General features: G+C 49.7%; 8 protein-coding genes across 8 annotated transcripts; 4 read left to right on the forward strand and 4 right to left on the reverse strand.

Moving 5' to 3' along the window:
- Positions 1-87: 87 nt before the first annotated feature.
- On the forward strand, positions 88-1,588 carry TRV_04276 (uncharacterized protein; the record flags this gene model as incomplete). Its single annotated transcript, XM_003021557.1, has 2 exons — positions 88-139; positions 171-1,588. 2 exons carry the CDS (start codon positions 88-90, stop codon positions 1,586-1,588), a joined length of 1,470 nt encoding a protein of 489 aa, XP_003021603.1.
- A 126-nt stretch (positions 1,589-1,714) lies between these two features.
- TRV_04277 (uncharacterized protein) lies at positions 1,715-3,415 on the reverse strand (the record flags this gene model as incomplete). Its single annotated transcript, XM_003021558.1, has 3 exons — positions 1,715-1,968; positions 2,017-3,182; positions 3,363-3,415. The coding sequence occupies 3 exons, from the start codon at positions 3,413-3,415 to the stop codon at positions 1,715-1,717; spliced, it is 1,473 nt and encodes a 490-aa protein (XP_003021604.1).
- Positions 3,416-3,766: 351 nt separating this feature from the next.
- Positions 3,767-4,926, reverse strand: TRV_04278 (uncharacterized protein; the record flags this gene model as incomplete). Its single annotated transcript, XM_003021559.1, has 4 exons — positions 3,767-4,028; positions 4,092-4,255; positions 4,318-4,826; positions 4,890-4,926. The coding sequence occupies 4 exons, from the start codon at positions 4,924-4,926 to the stop codon at positions 3,767-3,769; spliced, it is 972 nt and encodes a 323-aa protein (XP_003021605.1).
- A 770-nt stretch (positions 4,927-5,696) lies between these two features.
- On the forward strand, positions 5,697-6,840 carry TRV_04279 (uncharacterized protein; the record flags this gene model as incomplete). The annotated part of the gene is made up of 2 exons (XM_003021560.1): positions 5,697-5,991; positions 6,065-6,840. The coding sequence occupies 2 exons, from the start codon at positions 5,697-5,699 to the stop codon at positions 6,838-6,840; spliced, it is 1,071 nt and encodes a 356-aa protein (XP_003021606.1).
- Positions 6,841-8,089: 1,249 nt separating this feature from the next.
- On the forward strand, positions 8,090-8,758 carry TRV_04280 (uncharacterized protein; the record flags this gene model as incomplete). The annotated part of the gene is made up of 1 exon (XM_003021561.1): positions 8,090-8,758. One exon carries the CDS (start codon positions 8,090-8,092, stop codon positions 8,756-8,758), a length of 669 nt encoding a protein of 222 aa, XP_003021607.1.
- A 623-nt stretch (positions 8,759-9,381) lies between these two features.
- Positions 9,382-11,404, forward strand: TRV_04281 (uncharacterized protein; the record flags this gene model as incomplete). The annotated part of the gene is made up of 2 exons (XM_003021562.1): positions 9,382-9,992; positions 10,066-11,404. The coding sequence occupies 2 exons, from the start codon at positions 9,382-9,384 to the stop codon at positions 11,402-11,404; spliced, it is 1,950 nt and encodes a 649-aa protein (XP_003021608.1).
- A 3,686-nt stretch (positions 11,405-15,090) lies between these two features.
- On the reverse strand, positions 15,091-16,218 carry TRV_04282 (uncharacterized protein; the record flags this gene model as incomplete). Its single annotated transcript, XM_003021563.1, has 1 exon — positions 15,091-16,218. One exon carries the CDS (start codon positions 16,216-16,218, stop codon positions 15,091-15,093), a length of 1,128 nt encoding a protein of 375 aa, XP_003021609.1.
- A 1,504-nt stretch (positions 16,219-17,722) lies between these two features.
- Positions 17,723-19,432, reverse strand: TRV_04283 (MFS multidrug transporter, putative; the record flags this gene model as incomplete). Its single annotated transcript, XM_003021564.1, has 3 exons — positions 17,723-18,694; positions 18,778-19,156; positions 19,248-19,432. The coding sequence occupies 3 exons, from the start codon at positions 19,430-19,432 to the stop codon at positions 17,723-17,725; spliced, it is 1,536 nt and encodes a 511-aa protein (XP_003021610.1).
- Positions 19,433-20,136: the final 704 nt, after the last annotated feature.

The raw sequence follows: 20,136 nt of genomic DNA on the forward strand, positions 1-20,136 counted from the left end.
CCACCTTTATCTATTTGCCAAAAAACCGTCATAGACTGCTAAGCGCTACTATCCCTAAGCGTGGTTGGTCGAAACGTGACTGCCAGGATGCTTGATGAGAACCTCCCTAGTATGCAGCCTTCACCATCTATCAACCCTGGTATTGTTTACCTAGCGCTGACTTGCTCTAGCATTTTTTGTGAAGCCATCATCGGAGAACCCCAAGTCATACTCGACTCTGTTCGTTGCTCAACATGGCAAAGAGCCACAACCAGCATACACCGTCCGACATCTGGACCCTGAACTACAGACATCCCGAAATCGTTACGCTGTTGCACTGTACGATGCTTTCTGTCCCGATGCACTGTACGGAGAGGTCCTGATAGTACCCAAGTGGACTTATCCTACATTTTCCCAGGAGGCTATCCGGGCAAATGGAGGGGTACAACCACCGCCAGAGCCTATCATGCCTACCGAGTTCATTATCCAATTATACAACCCTGAGCAACAAGTTCTAGTCCGCCATAAGCCCAAGACATGGAATACACCGGCCACATGGGCCTTTGAGATGCCGCAGAAGACGTTTCGGGAACCATCCAAGTCACAACTTGACAAGACTCTTACCACACCCGCAACATCAGACGCTACCTCTCGATTAAGATTCAACTGGCGAAAGGACGGCAGGATGGGCTCGAAAGACCTTGGATGTTACTTGTCCGGCAAAGTTGTCGGGCCTAGCGGGAACTCAAAGAAGAACCGTGAGCCGGATATCACAGTTGCCATCTTTAGTGCATTAAAGGAGATCACTCTCTACGAACCCAACTTTTCCCGGGTTGAGATGGAGGATTACAAGGGCTTGGAGATTGTTCTCATGCTGGGAGCCATGGTTATCCGGGATGTATTCTTCACCCCGATGAAGGAAGCTTTTAATATAGTCAATCCACCTTCAAACCCAACAAGCCCAGTTGACAAGCAATCAAGCACCCTCGTACCCCCAAGGCCTTTAAACGGCTCAGCAGGCTACCCTTCAGCTTCTGGCCCTCCATCAAGGTCTCAACCTCCCGCAAAACCACTTCCTCAACAATCACAGCAGCCACCCCCCCAACCTCCTCGTCAGAACATCCCACCTGCAGACCCTCGCACGCAATGGGAGCTAGACGCTGAAGCCAATGCATTAAAACAGCAATCTGAAGCAGAAAAACGAGCTCGGCTCAAGAGGGAGAAGGAGGCTGAAAAAAAAACTAAAAAGCTTCTTGAAGCTGAAGAAAAGGAAGCTAGAAAACGTCAAGCACAGGTTGACAAGGAGACCGAGCGACTGCGGAAAATTTATGGCAAGGAAGAAAGTAAGGTGTTGAAACTGCAGCAGAAGCAGCAGGCCAACCCTAGGCCACCACAGCCCCCTCGCCAGACCCAAAATCACCCGGTGCCGCCACACCCGCGAGTGCAGTTTGCTCCACCCAGACCACAATCTGTAGCTGGGGGGCTGAGACCACCGCCTCAACAACAGCCATCGCAATTAAAGGAGAAACGGAGTATATTTAGCTTTCGGAAGAAAGAGAGCGGAGCTCCTCCTAATACCCTTGCGAAGAAACGGAGTTCTATGTTTTGAAAATTAGAGCATTTACATGGGGAAATACGGAGCAGCATTTATTGTTTATATACTCATTGCATTTAGATACCCAAGCAGGAATGAATTATGGTACTTATTGTATGTGCCTAAAATATTTTTCGCCGGCTACTCTTGTTTACTTCCCTGCAGAATCTCCATGAAGCGATGACCAGCTTGCACTTCAACAGGCCTTACCTCATAAGGGGTAGAATCTGCGGCTTCATTGCCGGAAGAACCAGATATTTGATCCGCATCGGGAGGTAAGATTGGAACCAGCTTCACACATCGTTCAGCAGCTCCTTTTTTTCTGTCCCAAAAGCAAGCACTGCGCATGAGGGAAACCATCTCTTTTCCCTGACGAGCTAGCACAGTATTACCATCTATTGGTCCTATGTCCCGCAGAGATCCCCGGAATCGTGTGGTCGTACGTGCTTTGCCTTTTGATGGGGAATTCCGACCCATTTCCTGGCCATTCGAATAACCGTCCAGCTTCAAAGCTTCCATCAGGGTATTAATTCTATCATCCAAACTCGTAGCCTTATCCTGATTTTCCAACTCTTTTGCATACAGGTCTTCATCACGGACGAATATCCGAACATCTGGGAGCGCGGTCTCTTCCCGTTTAACCCATCGATTCTGCGCTTCATAAGCTTCCAGCCCATAATCCAATCCCGAAGGCGGCCAGCGCGATAACACTTTTCGTTTACGTACAGGTTTGATCAGTGACGTGAGAGACTTGTCTGGTATATTTTCGCTGCGATCTGTGCTCGTTGAGTTTTCCGACGGTGACGAAGCAAGTAAATCCGTCATGTATAACGCGTCAGCTTCGGTCTTGGGCTGCCGTTTTAGAACAGGTGTGGGATACTCCGGCCCTGTCAGATAAGTCGGAAACACCAAAGGTATATATTTTCCTGAAGTTCGGAGAAAAAGGGTCGGAGACGCGAAAGAATCAAAGTACTTCTCCGGGGTAGGGAAGAGTCGGCGCCTTGCATCAAGCAGAGGTACAAGGTCCGCTGGTGTTGGTAGAGGCTCCTTTTTCTTCCGGCCGCGTTTCCGTGCCGATTCTTTATCTTGCTCTACCTCTGGCTTCTCCGTATCAGGCCCTGCTTTTTCGATATCTGTAATGCAGTAATCGTCTAAGCCAACCCAATCGCATATTGGCTCTTCTGCTGCAACACCCTTGAGTCCCCGAGCTTCGGTTAGCGCCAACATAAGCGCCAACGAGCCACCGATATGTCTCCCAAAAACAAAGACATTATCTGGCTGAAACTCATTCTTTGCCCAGTCAAGTCCAGCCAATGTATCGTGCACTGGCGTAGGATATCTGTAGGTCTTTCGGATTCCGGCCGCTTGTATTCTTCCAAGACGGTATTTCACCACCACAGTAGTACATAGAGTAGTTATCGCCAGATTCTCTTCTGGTAACAATGTGAAAGTATTCTGCTTTGCAGCAGAGGAACCGTTTGATGTGCTCGTTGTACCCGTAGACCCATGGCCTTTGGTGTATTGTGACCGGTCAAAAAGGGGGCCGGGAGGGAGGTAGAGTATGAGATTGGAGCTATTGGATTTGGATTCCTCCTTAGGAGACAGGACGCTGTGTAAATGCGTTAGCTGGACTATATATGATTCTTTTGACAGTCAACGAGGATGCGGTACGTACGTTAGGGTGATGTTCCCATTACTACCCACAGGAACCTGTACAGCATTTTCGCGAAGGAATGGAACGGCCGCGCTGGATAGACAACGACCTATTCTCCGGCGTAAACAGGTATACCTCTTGTAGCTGAACGGAGGATGAGTAGAGGCAGTGGAGATTGATAGGCGCATCGCTCCATGATGTGATGGAGTCGCAAATTGTTCAATTAACTACCAGCCTAGGTAGTTGGTCGACCGTTTATCGCGGCGTTGTTAGTTGAGTTAGCTAACTAAATGATCGCGTCAAGTTTCAGCCGCCAAGACAACATTAAATATCCAGGAGACGATTTACTCTGTTTACTATTATTATTATTTACAACAGCAATACTTCGTCTGAGATCTAGAAGGTTGAGCATCTTGCAGATGGGCCATATTGTTTCCTCCTTGTTAAAAATATAGACGGAGGTACGCTAGGAGCAAGGACAAAGGAGGATTAGACATGGAACAGCAGCGAGAGCACGTAAATGAATAGGAGTTCGTAAATCATTGGTAGACAGGAGTTCGGCCGCGGCTTGAGTATGCAGAGCTGCATGCCTGGAAGTATGGGTGGATACATGCTTGCTTGGCTGATATGCGGCGTGCGGGATCGTACTCAAGCATAGCATCTAGCAGCGCGAGGCCGTTCTCTTCCAAACCAGGCACTAACTTGCGAATATCTTCTCGTTTCCACTTTGGGAATGATGTCTTAAAGTCAGGGAACGATGTTACGCCTGGCCAGATCCGTTCGTCAGGTGTGCCACGTAACCTATATAGAATATTAGTTAAGAGTCGAACGAATAGATTTAATAGGCAAGTAATCTAAGCGTACTTAAATATCTTGAATATCTCATCAATTTCCGAATCACCTGGAAAAAGGGGTCGTCGAGTACACATCTCAGCGAAAATTGCACCGATAGACCACATATCGACACCTGTAGAATACTGACGGCCACCCAGGAGAATTTCAGGGGCACGGTACCACAGGGTGACAACCTGTTCCGTCAATTCTTAGTACATAGGCGATTAAATATTTGAGTAAACCCCTAGGGACTCACCTCATGTGTATATGTTCTTAAAGGAACACCAAAAGCCCTAGCAAGGCCAAAGTCTGCAATTTTAAGGTTACCCTCCCGGTCAATAAGCAAGTTCTGAGGCTTGAGATCTCGATGGAGCACGCGATGGGTGTGGCAGTATCGGACCCCTTCCACAAGCTGGGCCATGAACTTCTTCACCATGGCTTCGCCCAGACCCAGCCTGCTCATCTCATGGGATCCATCTGGCAAGGCTTTTCCGCGGCCACCCTCGCTCACCGGCAGAGCTTCCATATATTTCTTTAGATCCAGGTCGAGGAACTCGAAGACGAGATAGAGCTTATGTCCGTCTGCATGAACAATATTAAATAGCCGGACAATATTTGGGTCGTGCATCTCCTTAAGCAAGGATATTTCTCTAATTGCTGTGCTCGGAACGCCTTCATCTTCAGCCTCGAGTCGAATCTTCTTTAGGGCAACAATCCGGCCATGATTAGATAGATCTCGAGCTTTGTAAACAACACCGTATGTTCCTATATAAAACGGGTCAGTGAGCATGTCCCTCTAGTATTGGATAGATATAGCAGCAGATATACCCTCTCCTATCTTCTCTATCTTCTGGTAGTTCTCCATCTTCCTCCAACAGATCAACACAAGCACGGAGGCCGGGGATCAGTACAACTGGAATATCTATTCGACCGCACACGGCCAACAACTGGCTCACAACTGGCAGCAAGTAGATCAGCGACGCGGGTTTCGTGTATCTCTCGAAGAATTTCAAAGGGTTGTGGGCACTACTGGAGCTGGGATTGCAGGGTCAAGCTCTCTCGAGACACGGCGGGGAATTTGATGTCGCTGCGCAACGCTATTTATTCCATTTTTCAGCGTTGCTGCCCGGTATTTTCTCGTCTGTAGTCTGGTCTCTGCCTCTTGCTTGTCTTTTTCTGCTATCTTCTTGTCTGTCTTTTGTCCTTTTGTGGCGGTTGAGATCTCCTGCTTTGCGTGTTTTCCTTCTGCTTTTCTTGTTGATTTTCTTTTTCTTTTATCTTCGGGCGGGCGAGGAACAAAAAACAAACAAACAAAAGCGACGCGAGATTCTGCCAATAGAAGCGCGAGCTGGAACTGATTGTCCAATGATAAAATATCAAAACCTCACCCAATAGTGAATTTAATATCGGAAAATTACTCATCTTTCCTTAGTCATCGTTGCTTAATCATGTACTTGTAATAGAAGCACGTGATTTTAATATTATATAATCATATCTTCAACGACAAAAGAAAAAAAAAATAAAATATCGAAATATCGAAATATCAAAGACCAGAAAGACACAAAACGAGGAAGACGAAAACGACAGAGAATAAGAAGAGGAGGAAGAAGTATTGATGCAGTGGTAGCACCGGGGATGGGGGCCATTGGGAGTTTAGATGCCCATGAACACCCTCCAGCCAGGCTGCGGCAGCAGTACAAGGCTTATCGTGCGTTGAAGGTCCCTGATATCGACTCGCACCCCGCGATAATTGATCTGCGGCGAGATGACGACAGCGACAGCCTTCCTAATGGCATATCGCTAGACAGATGGCTTACTCAAGGGTCATTGGAAGCTGCATTTAGCCAGTTCATGGGGGGATGCGACGTCCGGGGCGTTCCCCAGCCAGCGGCTGAGCCGCTACCTGTCTATACACATCGGGACATACCCGGTAAGTCAGCAGCTAGATAGAAACAAGGCAAATCCCAGGCGGACGAGCAAGGACTAACTCGTCCATGGGGCAGGCCTTGAGATTATCCCTTCAATTCTTCCTCCGGGAGTCCAGGTTGAGTTGCTGTCGAGGCTACTACATCGTGATCTATCAGACCAGCGGCACCAGACCAACCTCCACCTACACTATAACGTCACCTACCCAGACGCCTCATGCTTGCCCGGGATTAGACAGACTGGTGACAATCCGTCCTTTTTTGAAGATTCACTGAGCCGCTCCATCTTGCCCAAAGATAGCTCCGTGCACACCCCGCTCACCATCCAGTCGATGCTGAACCGCAAACTCCGGTGGATGACACTTGGCGGCCAGTACGACTGGACTAAGAAGTGCTATCCCGCCGGTCAGCCTCCGCCATTCCCTTTGGACATATCTCATCTACTTCAGGGTATCTTTCCAGCTACCCAGCCCGAGGCGGCAATCGTCAACGTCTACTCGCCGGGAGACACGCTACACATCCACAGGGATGTCAGTGAAGAATGTGATACTGGCTTGATAAGCATCAGTTTTGGCTGCGACGGCCTCTTCATGGTCAGCCATGCAGATAATTCGGACTTGGCCGTCATCAGGCTCCGCTCAGGCGATGCAGTCTACATGGACGGCGCATCCAGGGTGTCTTGGCATGGTGTTCCTAGAATCCTACCAGATACTTGTCCAAGCTGGCTGCAGGACTGGCCTGGAGATGCGAGCAAAAAGGGAGGTGGTCGGTTCCAGCAGTGGAGCGGCTGGATGGCTGCCAAACGAGTCAACTTGAACGTGAGACAGATGAAGCCGTCGGGCCCAATCGGTTGAACTCGAATCATTACGTCACAGGGCTGGCAGCTGCCCACATGGGACGTGATTCCTGATGGCTGGGACAAGCGTGAAGCCCGAGATCCTTGGTGAATCGGCGTTACGAGTCGCCGTGTATAAGGTATCAGACCTCTTCTCCCCATAATCTGGTACCTTTTCTGGGAATAATACGACGCCGGCCGGCCTCCACGCCCGCCGTAAACTGCACGTACCTTAAAGGGTATCTGTTCAGCTGCGCTCAATAGGAGAGCAAGGCAGTGGGGGTTTCCGTGGGGTATCAAAGACACTCTGTACCGTTCGTATACATCTAGCATCCGAATCTGGTCAACAAGTCCCAACCAAGCAACCGTTTTAATCTCCAGCCCTAGGCGGTGCAACAAGTCAAGACGCACAGCGCGAATCCAGGATTCTGTGCCAATGATAGCCACAATCGAGGCTGTATTTCACATACACAAGAGATCCAGTCCGTTCCTCGTACAGCACTATGTGCTCCTCGTGTAACCCGTCACAAGTACCTGGTCAGGGCATCCGGCGCATCGAAACTCGGGCATATGTGCATATCTGCCCCCTTGGGATCGGACCTCCCATAGTCCTCAATGGCTGAAATTAGACCCACGGAAGGGTGAAAAAGAAAAGAAACAACAAAGCAACAAAGCAGCAAAGAAATATGAAGAAAGAAAGCAAGGGAGATAAAAAAAACCCCACGATCGAACCGAACGGGGACGCCGACGATATCGATGAAGATAGGCCAGGTTCTTGTCTGGTTTCCCCCCTGTCCTCGCTCTTTAGTCGCAAAGTCAAGGCGCCCCTTTCCACCACGCTATTAACATAGTATTCCCAGGCGAATGGCGCTTTAATTGCTCAACACATCTCATGATTGTGATGGTTCATATCTTCTTTCCTTTCTTTTCGACAACGGGCTGTCGACGCATGGGGGAGACGGAAGGAGACTGAGAGACGCAGGGAGTTGACGGGAAATCCCGAGCAGAGTGCCGCCACCAAGTCTCGTCAGCTAGCAGCGCCAGAGAGTCCACTGCGATGATGTGAGTTCGAAATTGAGAAGATCGCGACGCGCTCAGGCACGAACTCGGTTGATATGCATTGTTTCCCATGCATGCCCAGCCCCTAAAAAAGCCTACCCGCAAGCACAGCGTATGGCGGTGTTTGAGCGGTGCGGGAAAGAGTCTTTCCACTGGTGGAGATGCATCGACGTACATACATCGAACGGGAGGCCTGCCTGTCCGGATGCATGTACGGAGTGCGGATGGACATATGTATGTACCTCGCGGGAAGGGAAGGGAAAAGATATGTCCGTCTGCATGCACTCTCGCTCACGGCACCCATCGCAGCAGCGCATCGCATCGCATCGCCGTTCCTTGACCAGGGTCCCCCCGGCTTCACACTCCCGGACCCGTCAGTTCTGCATGGAACGCACTATGGACTTGCTCTATCACATCCAGCTACGGACTCCATCGAGGCCAAACGGTCGACCACGACAGCACTTCTTTCAGGCGCTTCTCCCATCCATCAGAACCCGCCGCCTTTTCAAATACTCTCTACGCTCTACTGGCCGCTGCTCATTGCTTCTTCCCTGCATCGTGTCTGGCAGGCCCTCCTTAGCTACCGTCTCACCCGCGGGACTCCTTCCATGCGATTCCGATTTGTTGACCTGCTCGGTGAACGAAGAAGAAGAAGCAAAGAGAGCAGAGCAACAGGTTCTTTTATTTCATATCGGCCTGGAGTACTTGAGTGCTTGCATATATACGCTTATTTGCTTCTTCCCAACGACCGCAGAAGCAAGCATCCATCACCTTTCCCTCGCCTGTATATTTATTTTTCTACTTTTGTCACTATTGCTAATCCATATAATTCTTTTGGCTCTGTATTTTTGGTCCTCTTCATAATTTCTGGGGCCTGATAGTAAGATATTCTGCTCTTCCTCCGCTGTTGGCTTGCTGTTGGCTTGCCTTTTTGGCCCAGATTCTTCGGCTTTGACCGCCGGCGCTTCGCATCCTCGCTGCCCGTTATTATTATATTTGGCAGCAGCAAACACTCCTTGACCGCGACATCAGGGACGGATGCCTTTCCTTTCTCTGAATTATCCCAGGCGGGTTTATGTTTTTTTTATGCTTTTTCAGCCTTTTTATTCCTGTCTGCTAGCTTCATTGCTTGCTTTTTCCAGGTGGTGATAAATCGGGTTGTTATATACGCATGCGATAGCCTTGCATGCGCCCACGGCAAAACCTGTCGCGCGGCTTTGTTACTGGCAGGTAAGCAATCTCACATCGCCTCCATGGGCAGAGGAGGCATCGAGCAAGCCCTGGGGAGTCTGGAGGATATGTAGCTAACAGCTGTACGTTAGGTGAGAGCTCTCTTATTCACCCGAATTGCCGAGAAAGTTGCGCCAGCTCTCGCTTTTTTTTTCATCTTCTTCCACCATCGACTGTCGCTTCCCGTCCGCCATATGTTTTTTTACCCTTCCCCCTTATCTTAGTTAGCTATCTGTTCGCCTTACCTCGATGAGCCAGACGATTTAGAGCTATGGAAGAGACGTCTCCCGCGCGGGCGGAAGAGGTGAGGGACCCCAATGCCTCCAAGGACGAGCGAGAAACCTCTGCAGCACCCAAGGCCCTGGCCGTCAAGAACAAGCAGTGTCCGTACTGCAACCAGACCTTTACTTCGTCCTCCCTCGGCCGCCATCTGGACCAGTACCTCTACAAGAAGAAGCCGGATGGGGTGCACAATGTGGAAGAAATCAGACAGCTTCGCAGCAGTATCACTCGGCGAACAGCGCGCGGTGGGACAAAGCAGAACAGTCCGGAAGTCTCGTCTGCATCAGGGCCTGCCTCTGGGTCCGCGGCCGCAATAGGTGCGGCCTCTGCTGCTACGGGTCCAGATCCGCACTCTGTCGCTCCGTTGCAGCTCAACTCAAGTGGTGCAGGCAAGCCATATCGACTTTTAATCAACCAGCCAACATGGCATGCTACCGGCGTCATAAACGACATTCCCAATTCCTCCCCGGTTTCACAATTGAGGATTCCTTCTACTTCATTAGAGAGATCGAATCGGCTTACTAGCTCGAACTCAACCGAGACTACAAGAGCTCTGGAGCTTGCATTGAGGGAGGTTTTAGATAGTGTGAAAGCAGCAGCGTAAGTTTACCACACCAATCGATCCTATCGTTCGTACATCTAGCTTGAAATTGTTTCTGAGCCGGTTTCACAGCAGCAACCATACCCAGTCGATCTCTCCTTTCGCCTTTGATCTCCAATCGCAAACGTTTCCTGCCCTGTGCCTCCAAGCATTACCGCACCCGCCGAGCCTCTTTTCCACCCACCCATTCCCGTCGCCCAACTCTTTCCCTATTGACCCTCCGAGCGTGAACCAGCGGGAAATAGTACAGCAAGCATTGCGCGCCCAGGTCCACCAATGGAAATACGACCAGCTCACAGCAGCTAACTCTGCGTCGTCCTCGTCCTCGTCACACCAAAGCCAGTCATCAAGCCATGATGCAAGTATGATCGAAAAGGTAGCCTATCACCATGAGGAGATGATCCCACGGCATCTTGAGCTGTCCTTGCAGAATTGGATGGAGCTTTCACCCGCGGCCCAACGGGAGTTGTGGCATCTTGAGATAGTACGTGCCTTTGCACGAGAAGCTGAGAAACGGAAGAAGATTGAGGCTCAGCTACACCGCACACAGCAGGAAGCCAATCAGTTGCGTGCGCAGGTCGAAAAGCTTGCATCTTGCCAATGGCCAAGGGAATTCGCTATCTTCCCGCCGAACCTCCTGCCCATATCCCCTGATATCGCCAGGGAACTTGACAGGCATGATAGCCGGATACACTCGCCTGAGTCGTCGAAATGGGACTACGACAACCTTGTAGCTAAATGGCAGCGGGTTGTAATGCACGATAGATCCATGGGGCGAAGCGGTGTGGGTGGTCTGGATAACACTAACACCGAAGTATCGACCCTGCCTAGTATACCTCGCCAGCCCTATTCAACACGAGTTGCTTCTCCTCTTCAGAGAAGCAATCAGCTCCCACCTCCAGTGCCAACATCACCAAAACACCAGCCGCCATTCCAACGACATCCCCATCCTCCACCATCCCCTGCTAGACAATCCCCCCGGAACGAAGACAGAGAGCCGAATGAACCAGCTGAATATTTCCGTCCACCCAAACGCCCACGACCGCATGAGGATCAGCCCCCTAATAGGTTTTCCAGCCCAGGCAGCTCATCTCCTAGATATTCCTGGAATCACCCACCTGCCCTTGAATCATACTCTACCCCACAGAATCGATCTAATTCAGTTTTGTCCCCGACCCTTCCTCGCGGACCCGTGTTCCCGGTCAGTTCTGGAACCCCAGCTACTCCCCCGGCATCAGGAAGCGCCGCCAGGCAGTCCGGTGGACAAGCTAGTGAAGGCGTAGCCCCTCCACACCGACTGTCAAACGCCTCCGGCCCCACGGATGGGAGCGGCTCCGATAGGGTCGAAGCATCCCCTAAAACACAGATACAGTATACCCCCAAAGAACAAGACTCGCGAGAGACACGTTAATACTTATTTCCTGCCATTTTTTATACGGAGCCTGCTTAATTATTGTAAACGGTAGAAGTTATGGATTAAAGAAACATGTATTAGAGACGGCCGACTTGTGAAATTCCCTTTTTCCTTTTCGTTATCTTTTTTTTTAAGCCCCCGTTGATGTATATAGTTAATGTGAGAAGAAGTAAAACAAAAATACCCACAGCGTGGGCATTTAATAAAATCCTCACAGGCTTTAATTCCATTAGATCAACGAAAAACACAAACAAGGTGAAAAATGCCTTGAATTTCTTCCCATGTAGCAAAACACCCATTCTAGACCTATAATTTCTCAAAATGAAAAAAACATCCCTTTAACCTCTCTTTAACGCCTGGAATTTGCACTCATGCATAAGAGAGTCGTGATCCCATCAATGAATCAACATGATATATCGTATTTCCCTCCTCATTCGATTTCGTAGATTTATCAAGTGATTTTTCCATCCGTTTGATTCATGGGAAGTAGTCGGTGTTATTGCTCTTCATCTACTTCTCTTGCTCGTGCGAACCAACCCAGGCGGCTATTGATGTAGAAGATTACAATTCCGACCGCGGCAAGGAGGACGAATAGTATAATGAGAATAATGGCGATTGTGACATTTCGTTGAACCATTTTTGCGTTTGCCGGGGGGCTAGGCTCAATAAAGCCAGTGACCAGCCGTTCGACGGACGTGGGTTCGAGGTAGGAATAGCGAGATGCCTTTGTATCCTCGGCTTGGTAAATATGAAGGCAGGATGCGGTATAGGTGGTGCTCGAAAGTGTAGAATGATATATAAAGAAGTAGATAGAGAGTAGTATATATCTATCCAACAGTTAGAATTACCCAGGTCGTACGGTTAGCGAACAGTGTGGGGAACTCACCAGGTATACTATGGCAGCGTACTTCGGATAAACAATGGGTATATATAGAAGGGAAAGTTGGAGGCCGACATGGAGGGAGAAGAAAGAGGGAAAAAAGAGTAGAACAAATGTACGACCGCAACGGCAATATATGAGCGAAGCCCTGAGGCTGTCTCCCCTGCCACCTCCCCAGCCCCCCTGTTTAAGCAACCATTCAGACGAAACAAAACGCTTTTTCTCCCGCCATCGCGAGATCTTTCGATGTCGTTTTTCTTGGTGGCTGGGAACGGGTTCTGCTGAGTAATCCACATGTGACTTAAAGTTTCTCCCCTTTAGGCTTAGCGTGTCCCAGCCATTCTTATTTCGTTGAAGCTTAAATTTAAACTTTCAACCTCGCGCTTAGACGTTTTTCCCACTTTAAAGCCGCAAAGTACGGAGTAAACACGGCGATATTTGATGCTATTTAGCACGAAACAGTCGTGTTTTTGAGATATTATTCATGCAGAGGCCGTATTCCGTATCACGGGGTTATTGACACGATCTATACCCCGATATTTTGGCTTGCATCTCTAACTATGGAGTACATCTGAAGGAGTCAGCTAAACACTCAGCGTACATTGACAAGGGACATGGTAACCTAGACAATCGTCCCATCCCAGACTCGTACGGATATATCTGCCATTTTTCAGGTAAAAATCTGGCTGCTACAGAGTGGAAAGTTGTTCACAGTACCCGAGCTGGGCTTTATGGATGCTATGGCTGGTAGACGCTTATTCGGAGACATGGAGGTCTGTCAACTACTTACGCAATGCCCAGCCCCTGCTGAATAGCCAGCCACGCATAACTCGCCATTGCGGTGAAAAGGGAAAATACCCATCCTAGGCCCGTCCATCCAACCATCCTATTCAATAAAATGAAGCGTTTCGCGTATAAAATTGCCTCCCGGTCGCGTTGTTCCATGGTCATCTCTCCCCTCCAGACCTTGTCCATTTGCACAGCATGGCGAGCAGCCTGTTCCGATGCCATCCCCAAATGTGACCTGAAGCCTGTGAAAGCATCGCCTACAAGGACAACACGCCCATCGTAGAAGCTGGGCGTAAAGCATTGCGCTTCTCCCACTTTCGTTACGAACGGCCTTGGTGTTTTGCTAACCACCTCAGCTAGTGGAGCCGTCATTTGTGGGAGGTATCGCGCCACCTGAGAAGCCCAGACGCCAGGGTTGACAAGCCCCTGAGGGACCGTGTTGGGGTGTACCTTGCCATGTATGTCGGTAAAGATGGTATCCATCTCGGGGGATCCGTCGGGAAGAACATAATACCACACCCAGTTGATCAGACGTTGGCCGGGTTCAACATGTCCAGTCTCCGTTGGAATAAAGTAACTAAACCGTGTCAGCGGGCATCCACAAATGATTGGGCGATATGACTCGCCTTATGAAATAAGTGCCATTCATAACAGTGAAATTTAGTCGATTGGAGAAATATTCAATTGTCTGCTCAGACAGCAAACTTTCTGGCACAGTACCACGCCAGCCAATATACCCTGCATACTCCTTGCGTGTCGGTACCTGCAATATCTTCCTAATTGTGGAGTGCACCCCATCTGCTGCAATAATGGTGTCTGCGCTCACAGTTCCCTCCTCACCGGTTGTCACATCCACATACTGGAGGTGCACCTTACCCGCGTCGCGATCATACTTCAGCCCCGTCGCGCGCTTTCCAGGCCAATACTCCACTTTCCCATCTCCCTTGCGTGGCTGTGGTGGGTTTGGAACCGTCTCGGATTTCAAGCCGTCGAAGTTCGCTCTTAGAATCAGGTATAGACATCCCCAGTTGCTCGTACTGTGTGCCCAGTGAGTGTTTACTACCCTAAGCCATTTGTGCCATGCAGCACTCAAGTACTTTGCCGGAATTGCAGCAGGTCGTCCTGTTGCATCGTATTTATCCAACAAGTGTACCACAGTTCGTCCGATCGATACCCCGGATTCGTGACTGTGGCGGTCTTTTGAAGGGTCTTGCTCGAGCACGATGACATTACTACCGCTGCGTTTGAGCTGTAGTCCCTGTAGCAATCCTGCAACTGAACCTCCAACCTGTGCCAGTTATTGCTCATTAGCGCATCGGAATAAGTAGCGATTAAAGGGCTTTTACATACAATTACCACGGATTGGGGCGGCATTGTTATGGCTACCTCGTTAAACAAACCCAGGGGTGAGGTGGCCAAAGAAAACTAACAATTTCATATAGAACTTGCACTTGTTTTCTAACTGCTCTTCACCTTGATTCTTCATGCTGGCGCTGGGTCGAGTATTTACATATAGAGCATCGGAGACTTCCCATTTGAGCGGTCATGAATCCGAACCCGAAGTCGGAGAACAACCAAATCGATTGATATACCCAATAGAAGCTCCGAATTGCCGGTATTTCTTCCGAATCGTACGACATGCCGCAGCATAGCATCAGCATGTATCATCAGGATTGATACCGGGCCCTCACCGTGTTGGTCTGGTGAACCCGCCTGTGTACCAATTGATGGCGAATGTATGGAGTGACGCCATAGATTGATTTCTGGTTTATGCACTATTACTCGGTCTTCTTCAATATACTAACTACTCATTTGCATGTCTAGCCTCCATTTCTTTAGGTTATTCTGCTGTTGATCAAATGGTGGGTTCTGTATAAATAAATATTCACATTTATGTTCAGAAAATATGGTCATATACAATCATGGAAAAGCTATAGCTAATCTGAGGTGAGTCTATTGGAATGACATAACTAATATCTCCTGGTAAGTGGTTCGTTAACCAACCTGGAGTTGCCTATATCTCCAATAACCCCTTCAAAACGTCGTAAACCTCATCTACCTTCTCTCGCAGCTCTCTCGCCTGTTCTCTTACCACCTTGTGCAGGCGGCTATTCGTCAGCCCGACCAGCAAGCCATCCTCGAGTACCATCATCTCGTCCCCTTGATCGGGCAATGTGGATATTCCTCGGCCAATATTGGTATCTACTTGAACATCGGGTGTCACTCTCACGTCTGGCGGTAAACCTAACCTCCCTTCGGCACCCCCAAGGGAAGCCAACAACATTGATACTGCTTTCTTCACCCGAGTGGCCGATTCCTTTCCCGCACACGCGCAGATTGGTTGAATCTGACCTAGGCGAAGGCCGCGGTAAGCATGCATATCCGTCAAGAAAGAGACCGAGTGCCCCATGCCGTCATTCTGGAAGTTCGCCTCTTGAAGCTGAGAGAGTCGCCCATGGAGATATCCGAATACCGATATAAGGATGCGAGTTAGGGTCATATAACAGGATAAGGTGAGTAATTTTGTAGGCATATCAAGGTGCGAGGTTTCTCCTATCGAATTAACAGGGTTATGTTCCGATAGCACTGTGAAGAACCGCTGGGAAAGGAAGAGGGCGTCGCCAATAGGATAGTTATCCAAATCGCCTCCCGGTAACTTTGGTAGCTGGCTTTCATAATGCGACATCTTCGCAAGAAGCGCTGTCAGGTCAACCAGAGGGCCTGGCTTTTCGGCCATCAACATATCCATCTCCATTTCCAGGCCGACGGGCGTGGGATACGGTAAAGGGGGCAAAAAATCCTGAACATCTAGATGCGCGTTGGCGTCAAAGCTATAGTCGGATATCATTTCTGGAGAGCCGGTGAACTCATCTGCATCAAAGATGAAATCAGCAGGCTGCAGTATGGGGGTGTTGTTGCTGTTGACATCCCAGAACTCTACAGGTGTGCATGTGCCTAGGGGTTCCTTTGCTGCGCTTGTTGGTGGCAATATAATGTCTTCACATCCAAGGTCCATTCCTTCCAACTGCCTCTTACTGCGAGATGGTTTTGCTGGCACACGATGGGTCTCATTCCTCTTTTTCTGCTTCCCGACGGCTGCGCATTCTGACGGTGGTGGGGTGGACAACGCAAAGGCACTCATCCCGGGAAGTCCAGGCGACTTTTCCTTCTCTCTGCGGGTGGCAGCTTGGCGGGATTCTACGGTCCCAGTTTTCACGGACCGTCCCGTCCGCAGACGCTGGCTAAATATGCATGATTTCGGCGACTTTGCTCTCAAACATCTTTGACATGGCGCTGTGGCGTCCGAAGTCGATGACGGCACACATCGCAGCTTCTGGGCTCGGCATCGATCGCATGATGCTCGCAGTGGCGGCGTGATGTTAGTGGTACTCATGGCGGAACAGGGGCTTCCCAGAGGTCGGGACGATCAACGTGCGGCTTGGTATGAAAACGCTTAACAGGCTGGAGGGCAAGGAGATGGCTGACTAGTTCGTTGAATACGGAGAATCTTTCTTTCTTTTTTCCTCCCTCGCGATGCTACGGCTCGAGCTCCGCTATTCCACGACTGATCGTTGATATGTAGTTATGGTTGTGGAGAGGCGTAGTTATGTCTCGTGAAGATATGACCTCGTTTTTGGGGATGCTGTGCACAATTCCAATCTCCTGAACAGTGGGAGTAGTCCGACTGATATAGCGGAAGCGGCATCACAACTTGCAGCCTAACTCAAGCTGGAGCTCTTCTCCTGGACTGGACAAAAGAAAGCTTACGGTGAACAATAACTTGCCAGCCTATTAATAGGGCCAGTAAAGACGGCAACACGGCCAATCGACTAAGATTCCATGCACACAGGCACTCACAATCCTCATGACTTAGCCTTCAGCTAGATGCATACGAAGCGAGACAGATGTTTTACCAGGCTGCGATGGACAAGGCTTGGGATCTCGGTGGTTGTTACATTGCATGGCTTCCTCGTGTCTGAACTCACACATGTCATGGTTCTGCGTAGAGATCTCTTCTTACGGAAATGGTGTCGCTCCTGAAGGATCTACTAGCCTATGGAAATCCGGCACAACACTCTCTCTTGAGGCCATCCCTGGCCGGACCAGAGCGGCTCAAGGGTGATATCCCTTCTCCACTCCTCCACTTCCATGCAGATATGCACATGGTGCTGCGTGGTATTCAGGAGTTAGCTGGCGGAGCTATGATGCTGACACCTGCCTACCTCCGGACGATGGATTCCATAATGCACTCGTATATCCGCCTCGTGAACTTATGCAGGGAAATGACGAGAAATGATGGCCGACTAGTTACATAATTTATGTGATCAAAATCATTGGAAGATTCCATCTATGGGTTCCTCGAATGTGCGCGTACTCCAGGCACATGGCTATTCGAGTGTCACAGCGTGGTAGTTAGGGACCGAGTGATAGCCATAACACAAGCTAATGCCGTACCTCCCCAGTCTAAAAATGGATACTCCTATTTGACTATCTTGCGCATTCTGGTAACAAGAGAGGGCGCAAAAAAAGAGGAGCAAAGATGCAACTAAGTCGTAAGAGCTACCTAACTAATTTAACCTATAATAACGCCATTCTAGATGCCCACTCCCACGAGTTTCAAGTCTCCGGCAAAGTTTAAGCGATAATTACAATTTGACGACGTTTTTAGCACGGAGCCATTCGCCGTATTTGTAGAAAAGGATCGGAGCCGGGACAAAAGCAAGGGCAAGGAAGCCAAGTAGTGTGTTACCCCAGCCGTAGTGCAAAGTCTTATACATCTTAGGTCCGGCTAGTGGCAAAAACGTACTTGACAGATAACGCATAAGATTATTGGCTCCCAGAGCTGAAGCGGCAGCCTCAGAGCCAAACAAGTCGACTAGGTATAGTTGGGCAGGCATCTGGTGGGATTTAGTTAGTGTTGATAACGACCTGGAGGGATTGATGGCAGAAGTGAAACTCACGAGAACGAAGAAGGCTCCAAACCCCATCACCATAGTGCCGATGATGGGAACAATCCAATGAACTCTATACTGTACTGTCCAGCCGTAGATGAACAGGCCTACACCAACCAAGGGACTGAAGAAGATCATGAGAACGAGACGATACTCAGGCCGGGGTTGCGTAGCACCATCTGCTTTTAGGCACGCAGCTTGCACTCGCTCGTTGAGAGCGCCAAAGAGGAGCATACAGATAACCAGGGCGACTCCGAGTCCAAGATAGACTAGGCCAGAGGTGGATGTTGTGAAGCCATACTCGCCTTCAAAAACGTCGGTGAAGGTGGTGAAGAGCAGGTACATGAGGCCAAAAACAAGGGCCACATAGAGAGAGATAATCAGTAAAATTGGCGAACGAATGAGAAGCCTGGTGGGCCGAATAAGAGCGGCAGCAAGGAGCTGGCGTGGTGACTGGGAACGAGCAAGCTTTGATCGAAGATGTGGGTTGCCTGTAGACTCGCGAAGACGAGTGGCTTTGCGTTCGAGAATAATTCCGGGGTGTGTCTCACGAAGAATGACGAATCCAGTAATCGTGGCGGCAGCCCCTATGATCGCCAGGATCCAAAAGATCCAGCGCCAGCCCTTGCCAGCAGCGATAAAGCCACCGATAACAGGCCCCAGAACCTTTAGTCACACGGGGCCAGTAGTTAGTATTTGCTTTTTGCTAAACGGGTGGTGACCGAGGGATGGACGGAAGGGCGGCTTACTGGTCCAGTCAGCGGCCCAAGACTGAACAAGGCCATGGCAATTGCTCTGCGTTGGATAGGAGTTACATCCGCGATGCTTCCCCCACCAAGAGCCATGGGGGTACCTCCCGCACATCCGGAGAGGAAACGAAAAGCGAGAAACTGGCCAATATTCTTGCTCAACGCATTGCCAATGACAAATGCGACAAAAACTACGTTGGAGATATGGTAGACGGGCAAGCGGCCGTACACTTCACTCAACGGGGAGATGAACATGGGGCCTACTGAGAGGCCAAGAAGGTAGAGTGTCACCGCAAAGGTGCTGACCACGAATGAACGGATATTGAACTCGGCAACAAGTAGATTGATGCTCGGAGCGCACATGGTAGGTGCAATGTTCCTGTTCGGGTAGACGCATATCGTGTTAGCATTGGTCAAACAATATACGAGAACACCTTGCACCGTCATGGATGACGGGGTATAGTACATACATAACTAGGCAGATAATTGCAATAACGACAACGTGCGCCCACCGCTTACGGCTTGGCCAGTTATGAGGATTCTCGGGGTCCTCTGGCCCATCCCAATCAACGACTTCAGGGTCAGCGACCTTGGTCTCTTCAATTGGGCCCGCCTCAATCGGAACGGTGTCCGTGCTAGCATCGGCCGTTGACATGGCGTCAGGTGCGGCTGAGAATGTGGTATTTTGATTTTCGAGATTGGAATGACCGCAGTATCTAGAGAAGAAGACGCTTGGAAGTAGATAGGCGAGTCGTTGTGATGAGAGAGAGAGAATATTGTAAGCAATAAAGAGCGACGGAGTTTAAGTAGGCGTTTATGAGCACTCTCCAACTGTGAAAAGCGAGCAAGCACGACGGAGATATGATTTCATCGCGCCTAAATCCGTGCTTCTTTCCCAACGTGGCCATGTTGAGCCGCATGGCACATGGTGAAAGCCGCGCCAAAAAGTGGGGCCGCGGATCGTCGGAGGGTCAGGACAGGAGCATCGGAGGGTCGGATGGTCGGATGATCCGCTTATTATTTAGGATTAAGCTTTTTTAACGCATGCCAAGGCTCGGCAGGGCAAACTTTATTCCTTTGCTCGAGAAGGTTCAGCTCGCTCGTGTTCGCCAACTTTTGCTATAGGCTTTCGCTGACCGCGTGGCATGTTTAGAGTCTCAGACAAAATGGGTCTCTGCAGCGAACAACCGGATAGACAAGGAGCTGGGATAAATTATATCTGTATCTGTATTCTGTGTTCCGTACGAACTGTCCTAAAATAAGCTCGAGAGAATTCGGAAAGACAACCAACCGACAAATCCGCGGAGTTGAGCGCTGCGCCTTTTTAACTAAAAAACTGACTTCAACTGTACCGGGAGA

This window comes from Trichophyton verrucosum, assembly GCF_000151505.1.
Source record: "Trichophyton verrucosum HKI 0517 chromosome Unknown contig00341_1.f1.exp, whole genome shotgun sequence".
NCBI lineage: Eukaryota > Fungi > Ascomycota > Eurotiomycetes > Onygenales > Arthrodermataceae > Trichophyton > Trichophyton verrucosum.